Source organism: Camellia sinensis, chromosome 5 (genome assembly GCF_055761805.1).
Source record: "Camellia sinensis isolate YWXY chromosome 5, ASM5576180v1, whole genome shotgun sequence".
Classification (NCBI taxonomy): domain Eukaryota; kingdom Viridiplantae; phylum Streptophyta; class Magnoliopsida; order Ericales; family Theaceae; genus Camellia; species Camellia sinensis.
In genome coordinates this window covers 21,431,065-21,445,709 of record NC_138965.1, presented here as the reverse complement: position 1 = coordinate 21,445,709, position 14,645 = coordinate 21,431,065, and the positions used below count along the sequence as shown (strand labels likewise).

General features: G+C 31.8%; 1 protein-coding gene and 1 long non-coding RNA gene across 2 annotated transcripts; one reads left to right on the top strand and one right to left on the bottom strand.

The window, feature by feature from the left end:
* Positions 1-4,863: 4,863 nt before the first annotated feature.
* On the top strand, positions 4,864-7,784 carry LOC145790468 (uncharacterized). Its single transcript, XR_014329210.1, has 2 exons — positions 4,864-5,054; positions 7,616-7,784. It is a non-coding gene; the product is annotated as an uncharacterized LOC145790468 (long non-coding RNA).
* A 1,184-nt stretch (positions 7,785-8,968) lies between these two features.
* LOC114266504 (uncharacterized) lies at positions 8,969-13,914 on the bottom strand. The gene is made up of 7 exons (XM_082868363.1): positions 13,880-13,914; positions 13,451-13,648; positions 12,370-12,576; positions 11,880-11,958; positions 11,668-11,802; positions 10,166-10,219; positions 8,969-9,105 (listed from the first exon to the last, which is right to left on the bottom strand). The coding sequence occupies exons 3-7, from the start codon at positions 12,384-12,386 to the stop codon at positions 9,010-9,012; spliced, it is 381 nt and encodes a 126-aa protein (XP_082724489.1). The 5' UTR covers positions 12,387-12,576; positions 13,451-13,648; positions 13,880-13,914; the 3' UTR covers positions 8,969-9,009.
* Positions 13,915-14,645: the final 731 nt, after the last annotated feature.

Here is a 14,645-nt window from a genome sequence, read left to right as displayed (position 1 = left end):
ATATTCTTAGTGAATTTTTTTTTTTACATTTTAATCATTGTTTTGTACTTTTTAGATATACTTAATCAAGATGCATCTAATAAGTAAAATAAATTGGCTAAAATATTTTAAAAAGGGTTTATTACACTTTCAACGCTTGAACTATTATCAAATTATCTACTTAAATCTTGAACTATCGATTGAATCTACTAAAGTATATAAATCAAAGTTTATTTAATCCCTAAACTATCAATGGAATCTATTAAAGTCACTAAAATGTTTAATTCAAACCTATTTAGTCCTTAACATGATTACAAAAATAAAATATAAACCCAAAAATATTATAAATTAATAAAAGACCTAATTAATAATTTATTCTAAAAATATGTTGAATTTTTATTTTGTTTTGAAAAAGTGTTTTATTTCAATGTGTGTTTAAATTAGTATTAGAGTCTGGTTTCTCAGTTTTGCCAATGAAACTATACGACTATTGATATACTGACAAAATATAATAAAATAATTTAAATAATAATATTTCACAACAAATAATAATAAAACCAAATAATTCATTAATTAAGTTACAAAAAAAATTTACTAAAAAATTTAAAGACAATTAATTAAAAAACTATAAACAAAATTGAAATATAATATTAGATAAATCAAATGACTAGTCATTGTAGAAGATAAGTAAGAAAATATACCTCTTAACTAAATCCTTAAAAAATACTAAAAATATACGAAAATTTGAACACAAATTTGTGTGTATTTTTGTTGGAGTTTTTGTTTGTTTTTAGTGAAATTTTTTTCTTCATATTTTAGTCAATTTTATTTTTTTTACTTTTTAAATGTATCTAATCTTGATGTAACTACAAAATAAAAATAAAAAATTGACTAAAATATGAAGAAAAAAAAATTAGTGAAAGCAAACGAAAACTTGTTTAAAATTACTTTCTAAGATTTGTAACCAAAAACGCTTTTATTTTTTGGGAAATTACAAAAATAAAAATCAGGTTAGACTATTATAATAAAATAAATCTTAAAATTTTAAATTTGTCAATTTAAATCCTAAATCTTTAATTTATTTTTAATTTGAATCATTTATCTATTTTTGTATGTAAAATCTACCCAAATATATATATATATATATATTTAAGAATTTTATATTTACATTGAGTTTAATGAATAAAATGCAATTTTTTGGTTCGATTTACACTACAAGAATTAAGGTTTTAGAGATAAAAATTTAAGAATAAAATCACTTTTTAGAGACAAACTGTTTTTCTCGCCAAAAGTGTTATTATTTTATTTTTAGTGACAAAATTGGATGTTTAGTGATGAATTATTAAGCTTTTAGGACCAAAAGTTTTGTCTAACAAAATAAACCTTTTTTTTTGTTCCTTTTTAGTGACATTTTCAAAATTGTCTCTAAAAGCTCTTTTTTTTTTTTTTACTTCTCGGGACGACCTGTTAACGATTGTCCTCACGATAACTAAAATAAATTCTTAAATATTTTTTGCAACAAAATTTATACTTCGAAAGACAAAAAAAAAACTTGGTCTAAAAAACTCTTATAAATATTGTAGTGTTAGTTAATGAAAATAGACGAATAATTTAGATTAAAAACAACTCAAAATATTAAAATTTGAATTACTTAAATTATAAATGGTTAGAAGGGTCAGATTTTTTTTAAAAAAAAAATTGCAATTATCTTTTTTTAATTTTATTTTTTCAGCATCTGCATGTTATGGTTACCAAGACAAAGGGAAAATGATAGAGGCGGCAAGTGATGCCATAGGGGGAAAGAAGGCGTGTGGAAGAAAGAATTTCATGAGAATAGTACTTTGGCCAGGGGTCTTAATTGCTCATTTGTGAGTCTTATCCCCAAAAAGGATAATCCTGTATCTCTGTCTGACTTCAGGCCCATCAGCTTGATTAATTCCATATACAAAATCCTTTCCAAGGTTCTAACCAAGAGACTGAAGCTTGTTTTGCCTATCATTGTGAATGAAGCACAATCTGCCTTCATTGGAGGTAGAAATATAATGGATGGGGTGCTAATTGCTAATGAGATTGTAGATTGGTGGAAAAAATCAAATAAGCAAGGGGTGATCATTAAGCTTGACTTTGAAAAAGCATTTGACACGGTGAATTGGGAGTTCTTATTTGATTTGCTTGCAAAGTTTGGTTTTGGTTCAAAATGGCTGGGCTGGATGAAAACTTGCTTAACAACTACAAGTATTTCCATCCTTGTCAATGGCTCTCCTACTGATGAAATCCAACCAGAAAGAGGTCTCAGACAGGGCGATCCACTCTCACCCTTCCTGTTCAATATTGTAGCAGAGGGGTTGAATATCTTACTTTCAAGAGCTAAGGTTATGGGCTTAATTAAAGGTGCCAATGTTGGAACTGATGGGCTGGAATTCACTCACCTGCAATTCGCTGATGACACCATTCTCTTTTGCGAGGCGGATTCAATGGAAATCACAACTTTAAAGAGGATACTTAGATGTTTCGAGATTATGTCAGGTCTGAAAATTAACTTCCACAAAAGTTTTGTTTGTGGTATTGGAATCTCGGAGACTTTAGTCAATGACTTCTCATCAAAACTGAACTGTCTCACTCAGAAGCTACCATTGAAGTATCTTGGTCTTCCACGTGGTGCCAATCCTAGAAGGAAAGCTACCTGGAAACCTGTTCTGGATAAATTTAAAAGTAAGCTTTCTGGTTGGAAAAAAAGACTTTTATCGTTTGCTGGTAGGCTCACCCTTATTAAATCAGTTTTATCAAACCTCCCAATCTTCTACCTTTCCCTGTTTAAAATGCCAAAGGGTGTAATCAAAGAGGTGGATAAAATTCAAGCTTCCTTTCTGTGGGGCGACACCGAGGTCAAAAGAAAGGTCCACTTGGTCAATTGGAAGGTTGTCTCAATGTCTAAAAATCAAGGAGGATTAGGTGTTCGAAGTTTGGGTCAAGTTAATGAGTGTTTACTTGCTAAATGGTGGTGGAGGTTTTGTAATGAAAAACAAGCCCTATGGAGAAGATTGATCTGCTGCAAGTACAGCAGCAGATCCGGTAGTTGGTTTCACTCTCAAGGTACTATTACTAATTGCTCTTGGATCTGGAAGGATATTATGGGTTTAGCTGCTGATAACCCTACCTTACTCAACTATTTCTTGGCTAACTCAGAATTGGTTGTTGGTAATGGGGCCAATATCTCATTCTGGAAGGATGGTTGGCTAGGTGGTGACTGTCTTCAATCCCGCTTTCCTAGACTATTTTGTCTTTCTTCTGATAAGGATGGTTCTCTTAAAGATTTCATGGATAGAAAAAGTAGCTACCCCAACTGGAACTTAACCTTTAGGAGACCTCTGTTGGCTTGGGAAGAGGAGGAAGTCCAAAATTTGCAAGCCCTACTGGGCAATGGGCCATTATTAAGGCATGAGGTGGAGGATGGTATGAGATGGAAATCTTCGAATCAGGGTGCCTTTAGATCATGTGACTTATTCTGTTGGTTGCAGTCTAATAGAGGTCCAGTTGTGCCCATGCCTAAACTTATCTGGAATAACATCACACCACCAAAAGTTCAATTTTTTTCTTGGCTGGCTTGGAAAGGCAGAATCAAAACATCTGTGTTCCTTTATAGCATTGGTGTTCTTAGAGGCGAGGCCGTTACTCATTGTCACTTTTGCAGAGAAGAACCTGAGTCCCTTAACCATGTATTACTCCTTTGCCCCTTTACTTGGAAAATTTGGTCTGACATTATAGATTGGTGGGGTTTTCTCTGGGTATGCCCAGGCTCTGTGGTGGCCTTACTTGATTGGTGGAGTGGCACCAAAATCAGTAAGAAGGAACTCCAAATATGGAGAGCCTTACCACTTGCTGTTTTATGGTCAATTTGGAAGCTCAGGAACGACTGTGTGTTTAATAGTGCCCAACCTAACTCCCTGCAGCTTTGTGAGCTTATCAAGATTAGAGTTGCCATTTGGTTGAAGAGTCACTCTATTGGGAACTCGTGCTCTTATTCCATCCATGATTTTATATTTAACTTCAACCAGACCAGGAGGTGCCTCTAATGATTTTTTATTCTGTCAAGTGCTCTGTCTGTGTGCCCTACTCTAAGAGTCTGGCTGGTCTGTTTGCTGTGTGCCCTACTCTGCAGCTGCAGAAGAATTTGGCTGGTCTGCGTGCTCTAGTCTGCAGTTGCTTGCTGTGTGCTCTAGTCTGCAGTTGTGTGCTCTAGTGTGCTCCCTTGGAATTACATTGTTGGTCTGCTTTTTTGGAAGGCTGATGCTGGTCTGATCTGTCTGATGGATGCTTGGTCTGATCTGTCTATCAGTTTGAAGAATTTTGCTCAATGTTTGGTCCTGGTGCATCATTTTCTGGCTTGGTTCGTATCAGTTTGAAGAATTTTGTTGTTTGCTGTTGTAGATGCACATAGGTGTTTGCCTGGTCTGATCTGTCTGTTGGTCTGCAGCCGTGTGCTCTAGTATGCCCCCTTGGTATTTTATTGTTGGTCTTCTTTTTTGGATGCTTCGTCTGATTTGTCTTTCAGTTTGAAGAATTCTGCTCAATGTTTGGTCCTGGTGCATCATTCTTCTGGCTTGGGTTGTATCAGTTTGAAGATTTTTGCTCATTGTTGTTTCATGTTTAGTGGTAGATCTTGCTTTTTTTTCTTTTCCCTTCCTCTTGCTTTCTCTGCATTGGCTTCTCGCCAATCTTGGGTCAAGTGCTAGCAGATGATTTTGCGTCCCTAGCGGTGCCAACCTAGTTGGGATTGCTAAGGCCTGCGGTGATGCTTTTGCACTTCCCTCTTTATTGATGTAAGTTGTATGCTTCTTCTGCTTTCTTCATCAATAAAGCTCTCTTTTGCTTATCAAAAAAAAAAAAAAGTACAAGGTGACGTGTACAGGTCCGACAAATAAGGGTGTGCCACATCCTTGCACTGGTAAGAGCGTAGTAGTAACCGTTGTTGATTACTGTCCACCTGGCTGTCGTGCAACCATCGATCTCTCTCAAGATGCTTTCGCCATTGTTGCTGACCGCAATGCTGGCAAAATCAATATCAAATATACTCAGTGAGCCCAATTTTTTTTCTTTTGGTACTTTGGAAAGGAATCAGTAAGCCCAATTAACTCTATTTGTGGGTGATAAATGAACTAAATAGTTTGATTCCGGCTTATGTTTTACTCTTTAAAAGTTTATTTGAGTTCAGTTTATTAAGTAAATAAATTAAATTTGAATATATTCTGAAACTCATTAAAAAAATTTAAGTCAAACTTGAACAATTAACTGTTCAGCTCGTTTATTACTCATAACTCTCATTCAAGATATAAATAACTCTAGGGTAAATTACACTGACACTCCCTGAGGTTTATATTTATTATAGTTCTCTTCTCACCTTTTGAAAATTACATCTCCCCCTGAGGTTTAAACTTTCATTTCAGATTCTTCCTTCAGCAATTTTATCTTTCGAGTGGTTAGAAATAATTTTTTACAAATTAAATTGAAACAACTATACGTATGTATATAACATGCCCAAAAGTTAAAATGATAATTATTTTTTACCCTTAAATGATAATTATTTTTTATTTATTAACCAAATTAATTTTTAATTTTTTTAAAAAAAATTCTAAAAATCAAACCATACATAACCTAAGAATCTTTTAATAAGTCATTTCTTACGTTGATAACTTATTTAATTATTTGTTAATTTTACGACATTTTTACCATCAAGCCTGTTTGGTAACCATTTCGTTTTCAGTTTTCAATTTATTTTTACAAAAATTTAAAAAACTGTCATAAAAACTTGTTTGATAATTTTTTTGGTTTATAAATGGTTGTCTCAGTTTTTAAATTTGAAAAAAAAACATAAATTCAAAAAATGAGCTTACGTTGGTTTTTAAACAGAAATTTAAAAACTTTACTAACAAAAAAAATTTCCAATTAATTTTTTTTCAAACTAATACTAACTGAGGGGGCAATTAATAATGCTACTTAAACCTTAGGGAGAGGATTGTAATTTCTAAAATGTGAGGGGTGTCAATGTAATTTACCCAATGAAGGCAAAATTGGTATTTAAAAAAATTAAATTACTGAATGGGCGAATCTGTAATGAAACTTTAAACCTCAGGGGGGAGATGTAATTTCCAAAAGGTGAGGGGGGGACTGTAATAAATATAAACCTCATGGGTGTTAGTGTAATTTACCCATAACTTCTATTTAGCTATTCAATTTTTAAAATCATATTTTGACTTTTGAATTCATAGTTTTTTTTTAGTGATTTTTTTAATATTTTGATCATTTTTAAAATTAAAAAAAATAGATATGTTCAAAAAGTATAATATTTATAAAAAATTATTACAAGTTTAATAAATACTACAAAATACAAAAATATAAAAATTCAATACATTTTCATTTTCTTTGTATTTATTTAATTTTACAAAAAATTATTTACAAATATTTTACTTTTTGAGTACATTTACAAAATTTTTAAAAAAAATTTGAACAAAATACTAAATAAATCCACTAAAAATAATATATATATATATGAATTGAAAACTCAAAATCTAATTTTGAAAACTAAATAAGCAAACATAATGTTCGGTTTAGAGTTTTTAAAAGGAAAATGTTTGACATCCATTAAAAATTCTCACAATTTGACCTATAATGATATTGTAGGATAGATGTCAATTTTTAAATTATCATATACTCAATGATATAAGATCTAACTCATTTGCCACATTATTATGTGTGATTTGGTGGGTCTAAATTGTAGGTCACTGGCATTACTATTTTCAAAAACAGTTTTTTAAGTTTTTAATATGCATTTTTTTTAGTGATTTGTTAAAACGTTTTAATAATTTTTTTAATTTTTTTAGATTCATGTAATTTAGTACACTCAAACAAGTACGAAATTTATACAATTTTTTTTCTTTGAAAACTCATTGAATCCAAATAATATATATATATATATATATATTCAGTATATTTTCATATTTTCTTATATTCAATAAATTTTTAAAGAATTTTTGTATAAATTTTATACTCTCTAAGTGTATCTAGATTCAAATAATTTAAAAAGTAAAAAAATTAACTAAAATATTAAAAAAATTTACTAAAAAAATATGGATTGAAAATTTAAAAACTGTTTTTGAAAATTTTAAACCAAACAAATGTTATATACAATATTAAGGGGAAATTACCAATATATATATATATATTCTTTAGATTTGACGCTTGTAACAAAATAAATCCTGAATTTTTAATTATATCAATTTATTCACATTAAGTTTAATAATTAAAATACGATTTTTTGGGGGTCAATTTTACTCAATGAAAATATGTAAATTATTTGTATTGAAAATAAATCAAAAGATTATAGTTTAAGTTGACAAAATTAAAAATTCAGGATTTAGTTTGTTACAAAGCTCAAATTCAGAAGGAAAAAAAAAATTGTAATTTTTTTAAAAATAATATTAATTTTCACTGCATTTTTTTTTACCGTTAGTAAAAATGCATATAAATTTCTTTAAATCATGTATTTTAGTGGTTAAGCATTTAAATAAAATAGTTGTCGATAAAAATATCATCACTGATTTCTCTCTCTCTCTCTCTCTCTCTTGTTGTGATTTTGCAGGGTCTGAAGCTATACTATATACGAAAGATTTGGAAGGGACAAGCTTATATTATAATATAGAAATAACACAAGCATGTCATGGAATTTGTATGTTCCATGAGTTATCTTGTAACCATGTAATGCATCTGTATCAGTGGAATAAATGAAAGTCCTTTCGAAGCTTCTAAGATTTTGCAGTTTTATGGTACTTTAAAAGTATCTAAAATGTTGGTGACATCTTTTTAGAAAAATTATAAAAGAAAAATAAAAAAATCTAAGATTTGATTTGTAATAAAATAAATTTTGAGTTTTAATCTTCTTTTTAATTTAAATCTTAAATATTTTATTTATTTCAATTTAAACCATTTGTTTATTTTTTGTTAGGTAAAATCGATAAAAAAAAGAGTATTTTAGTCATTAAACTAATGAAAAAATATATTTTGGACAATTATGTACACCTACATTGAGTTTAATAACTAAAATATTATTTATTTCATTGGTTTTACGTAACGAAAATAGACTGCTTATTTATATTGAAACACTACAAGAATTTACACTTTTGGCAACAAAAAAATTGGTCGCTAAAAGTCAATTTTTGGTCGGCAAAAGTTATCCGCGACCAATTTTTTTGGTCGCTACTTTGGTCGCCATTTGAGGGTCGGCAAAAGTAATTAGCGACCAAAATTTTGGTTGGTCGGCAAAAGTTGGATTTGCCGACTAAATTTTTGGTCGCTAAATATTTAATTACCGCGACTAATTTATTTTGTCGCTAAAACACTTTGGTCGCGAAAAGTAATATTTTGCCGACCAAATATCTTTGTCGCCAATTGTCACATTTCGCGACCAAAAAGTTTGGTCGCCAATTATCACATTTCGCAACCAAATTTTTTGGTCGCCAATTGTCAAGGAATCGCCGACTAACAATTTAGTCGCTAAATTGTAAGAAATTGCCGACCAATGATTTTAGTCGCAAAAGTGTAGAATTTGCCGACCAATTTTTTGTCGCCAAAACTCTATTTTTTTTTTTTTGTTGAGAAATTCAATTTTTGTTTTTAAACATTCAATCCAATATCAAACAAAATTCATTCAACCCAACCACAATTAAGGAACAATAACATTTAAAAAATTCCTATTTGCTCACAGTTTCGATACCACAATTAAGGAACAAAATTCATGACACACAGCCAAAGAATTTAACTAAGAAGAAAACTTGAGAATTTATATTTGTATACAAGAGCAATAGTACGTACAATTTGTGATTTGGCAAAAACAATCACTAAAAATTCAATCTCAAACTACACTTTGCTCTCACCAAAAATTATAAGAACAAAGAAATCAAAGAAAATAACAAGGTACGAGGCTATTGGAACAGTTCTTCAGCTCTTCCTATAGTATGCTCATACCACAATGACATCCTATTGCAATTTCATCCAATCTGGACGGGCATACTTAGGATTCAAGCCCAACAACTTGCAGTCTTCATCACTTATACGCTTCAGGACATTTAAAACCTGTAAAAATGTCATATAATGCTCGCTTTGTAAGTCTTGATCAGCTAGAAATTGACAAGAACAAAACATAGAAAATACATAGCTAGAAACATTTCTTCATTGAAAATTTAATGTGCAATTCAAAATTATATAAAAGTTGAAAATCAATCAAGGGTATGTCCATTTGCATAGAAAATAATGAGTTGTGGTACTGTGTGATCAATTTATTTATGAAATTTCAAATCAAAATGCAAGTTACTATGTGATGAGACTAGCATAATTAGGCTTCCAATTCATTGCTAATCACATGTTGTTTATTATGTAATATTTTTGTTAAAATCATTGAAAATCCACTGGTCTTACATTGGCCTTTTGATGCAATTCAAAAACAGATTTTCACAATACTAAAGTTGAGTTCAAAATTTGGTGTTAGTCTGTACAATTCACAATTTCTATGTTTCTTGGAAGGCAGAGTTTCCTGTAATTGGAAGAATAGCTGATACTATATATACATAAATACAGCAACTTGTGAAGACATTCTAATTCTCCTCTATTACTTTTTCAACTAAATGGTAAAGCAGGCATAGCAAAGTCTACGAAAAAACTCTAAAAATGGGGGTGAAACTGTAGTTCACATGCATATTCACTTGTGCATAATTCAACAACTACAATTAATAATCACCAACTTAATAGTAACTTGCATAGATAGAGTCTAAACAATTTTCGTATACAGGGGCACTCTATGGGAATCATACCTACAGTTTAAATCACCCATATTGAGAACAAAGCTATTGCTAATCCTATTTAGTTGCTTCCAAGTGCCAATTTTGGCACTGTTTGGACAAAGTCATCTGAAAAACATTTATTTGAAAGCAGCAACAACTCCTTTCAGAAAACATTTACCTAACATATCTTATTAGCTTGTGTGCTTTTGCTTATTTTATTGTCTTTGTAGTTATTGTAAGACCATAATACCATTTGATATTGACAAAAATAAAAAAACACACATTACATCATCAGATGTTAAACTGTAATGAGTTTTGGGGGAAGGTCTACCCCAGAACTACTATCATATATTTACCAGAAATACTTGTTTGCATCCATTGGCAAATGGAACGAGGGTAGCAAGTTCCACCTGTTAATAACAGAAATCAAAAGTTAAAATGACATTTAGAATGCCAATGATTCATGGCAAAGGGAAAAAAAATGCATTATAGTAAATTACAATTGCTGCTCTTAAACACATCCACATACAGCTGAATATACCCCACCCCAATCAAACACTTCCCATCCAACAAACATTTGCATATAGAGGGGTGCATTGTGCTTAAGGTATGTTGTACCTTTGTAGAAACTACAGAGCCCATTTTTATTCTTGATAGTAAATATTATGATCAAGGATTATTCCCTCAAGAAGGTCAAGACTCACTGCAGAGAAAATGGTGCGGACTCAAGCACATAAAATCCATACTCACTAAAGAGGTGGAAATTAAAGAACATAAAATATTACTTTCTTTCATAGTAAATAAAAAAATTCAACAAAATATGACAACACCAGTGAATCATAATCATAAGGTTACTAAAACAGAAAATCTATGTGATTAGCATTCTTATTCTTTTTATTAACAATACTCATTACATAGTTTGTAATCTGGTTGGTAACATAATCAACATAAGTCCCACCTTTAATTGTCGCAATCGAATTTACAAAGCTGACCTGGAAAGTCAGCAACCCATCAAAATTAAAAGGTTCTGAAGCACACACTGAAGCCAGACAAATCATGCAGACCACCAGTATACTCCAAAAACAAGCATCTAGACAGATCAGGATGACCATCCAGACAAATCAGGATGATTGACAGATCAGGAAAAAGCCAGACAGATCTGGAGCACACACTGAAGCCAGACAAATCATGCAGACCATCCAGACAGATCAGGATGATCTTTCTGAAGCCAGACAGATCATGCAGACCACCAAAGGAAAAGAAAGAAGAAAAAAAAAAGAAAAGAAGAGGGACAGACCCACACTGCTGCCACATGTATCGTGTATTGTATTTTTTGAAAATTGCCATGTCGGCGTCCGTGTCGTATTCGTGTCGTGTCACGTATCCGTGTCCGTGTCCGTGTCCATGCTTCTTAGATTATAGCCATTCTTTCTACCACAAGAATGCTTACCAGGAAACATTTATCCCTGGATCCCATCTATTATTCATGAGTCAAGTGTTTAGCATGGAGGTATTAAAGCATTGAGTAGTCAGATTACTGTTTATTCTTCATGTATGCTATATCTGATTGTATCTGAGATTCACAAGATTGAAAGGACACGAATGGAGAGGATAATGATCCAATTATTTCAGTCTGAAACTATCTGGTGAACTTGTAGCTTATATAAATATATGTATTTAAGACAATTCGACAGAATGAAAGACCAAAACATGCAAATCAAGATCACTACACATGATTATGAAAGAACACAATAAGCAGATCAGTTTAAAAACACAGTATGCTAAATAAACTCAAGGTTCCCGGCCCACATCTCACAGAAAACCTTATCTAGTTAAACATATCTTGCTAATAGCATACCTTGGTCGGATCTGAAGGCACAGCATATGCCTCTCCGATCATTTTAAAAAGTCTATCAACATTCTCGTGTACTTCATCAGCTATTTCCTTCCAGAGTTGTCCATCATCTCCATTTCTTGCCAGGAATTGACCAACCTATATTAACATAAACTCATTAAAAAGAATGACAAGGATGACAAAGTGATAACAAACAACTGAAGAAATCCAAAGACCTTGTCTGGATGATGTCTCAGTGCTGCTTTCCGATATGCCTTTTTTATTTCGGATGCTGCATCAGACGGTTTAATTCCCCTGTAATAAGAAATGACTTTAGAAGCTTACAATACTCAGAGAGTTATTAGGTCACAATCACAATGGTAGCCTCAACGACTTCAATCTCACAAAAGTAACATGACAACTCCACTTGGATACAATAGGAAGAATCATCAGAGTAAGGGTTGAAAGAGATGGCAACATTCTAGATAAAACACAGAGTAGAAAGTTAATTCCAGGTTTCTCCAGTATGTTCTAATTGTATGTGCTCATGTTTCTAAAAGAAAAATGAACTACTTGTCAAATTCACATGCATTACATATAGGTTGCATATAGATTAGCACCATTTTTTGGGGGGGATTAAGTTATATAAGTAAAGATCATTAACTAATGGTGCCAAAAGGGGCACAACACAACCACTAATACATAGTATACACTTTAAAGGCCAACCTTTGAGTAACTTCCATCAAGAACTATGGCTAGACTACAGTCGGCAATAACATCAGCAATTTGGCCCAGAGATTGGTGTGCAGCAGCACGGTTGCAAAAACAAATGGCCGCAAAAGGACGTGATTTGATATTGCTTGATACCATGGCAGTATAATGCTCCACTGCTTCTGTATGCCTCCCAGAGTGAAATGCTTCATTCCATGCATTCTGCAGTCAAGACATTTGGTAAAAAAATTTATATTCCATTTAAGCACAAATTTTGAGAATGGTGTTCTGAAGTCGTGTGTCAGAATTTATATTCCATTTAAGCACAAATAATCAGAATGCATTCTCCTTTTACAGTTTTACCAGCCTTGATGAATGAATATCGTGTGCCAGAGCTTAATGTTCAGAATGGTGTTCTGAAGTCCCTCTCATTTCTATTCGAGTACATTGGTGAAATGGGAAAGGATTACATTTATGCAGTGACTCCATTGCTAGAGGATGCTCTCATGGACAGAGAGTTGGTTCATAGGCAGACTGTTGCTTCTGCTGTGAAGCACATGGCTTTTGGAGTTGCTGGGTTGGGATGTGAGGATGCTTTGGTTCACTTACTAAACTATGTTTGGCCAAACATCTTTGAGACATCCCCACATGATATAAATACTGTTATGGAAGACATCCCCACATGACTTTTCCACCTGTGAAAAAATTGGTGCTTTATAGCAGACAGATAGATTGGTGCTTTGCCTTGCTATTTTGTCCCTTTTGGTTCCTAGTTATAGTTATAAAACCTTTAGCCAGAGACTAAGTTGCCTTGCATTGTAGATTGTATGTAGAATGGTTAGATTTTATTCTTGAGGTGGGGTTTTTAAATTGTGTAGCCTGGTTTACAAAATTATACTATTATTGAATGCAAATGAGTCAATGTGCATTAGTTAAAGTTGAAATGCTAATGATATTAAAATGCTATTATGGTTCGAACTGAATCGTGTAAGAGTTGATGTTGGATGATTGCTCAAGGACTAGTTAAAATGGATTTGATTGCATCAATCATAGAGTATACCACAGGGTTAAAGCATTTGTATGGCCAGAAAGTTACCTCTTCATGAAGAATAAGAGTTGGAGGCTTGGGTAAAAAGAAGAATCCCTTTTCAAGTGGATACAGGACACCATCTTCAGTTTTCAATGAAGACTTAACAGCATAACCATCTTGACAGCTACGGAACTTCCCAGGTATAGTGACTTTGGCACCAGACAAGCCACGCATTATCAAAATGAATACTTCATGAATCAGGCCCTGATGTATTACAGAAAAGAAAATCATACCAAAGCGAGTAGATTTAGTTTCTTATATATATATTGCTATCACAATATAAGCAAAATTGTGTAATTTATTACATACACACACACACAACAAAAAAAAAAAAGGAAAAAAGAAAAGAAAAAAGGCAACAGATTGTCTTTTGAACATGTACAAAATGGTGCATTAGGAATGGCATCAAAAGATGAAACAACATCACTACTATACCTTATACGATGGTTCTAACTTGTCCTTGTACTAGCGTATGCCCGTGCCTAAAGGCACGGTATAAATAATATTAGGATTATAATATAATTATAATCGCAACACTGTTTAAATTTAAGATTAAAATGCAATTATAAAAATATATTTAATAGACTACACTATACAATTCCAAACAAATCAAATATTATTTATTTATTTTTAATTAATCGAAAAATCAATCTATTATTTATTTATTTTTAAATTTCATATTCAATACTGATCTTATTATTTGAAAGATATCAGAAAGACAAATCTACCTATATTAATTTTGTTAAAAATAGATTTGTAGAACTTCAGTTATGCATTTTTAAATTTTTTTAGGTCAAAATATAGGGTAAAAATGTTAAAAATTATCCCTACCATCACATGTTTTTCCTTACCAACTCAGAAGTGTTATGAGTCTTTATAAACAACAAAGACCAAAGCTTGGATCTAATACTTCATGCACCCCTCAACTTGGATTTACTAACAATTTTTCTATTTTAAAAATGTTGTCACTAAAGATGCTTTGAGATATTACTTAAACCAAATTAAACAGATGCTCAAAATTGGGTTTTGAATTTGGACACATATATTAAACAGTTGTTATAAACAGATTTGGGTTTTGAATTTGGACAAACATAAGTTCAAAAAATAAGCATACATCTGTAATTTTACTTAAGCATACATCTGTAAAAAAATCAATATCAGTACAAATTTGGGTTTTGAATTTGGACACACATAAATTACA

What these genes read in the sequence shown, in the direction of transcription:
- LOC114266504 (XM_082868363.1), bottom strand. An exon ending in TGAGACATCATCCAGACAAG is followed by an intron (nt 11,803 to 11,879) that starts GTCTTTGGATTT and finishes ATGTTAATATAG; the next exon opens with GTTGGTCAATTCCTGGCAAG. An exon ending in TGCCTTCAGATCCGACCAAG is followed by an intron (nt 10,220 to 11,667) that starts GTATGCTATTAG and finishes TGTTATTAACAG; the next exon opens with GTGGAACTTGCTACCCTCGT.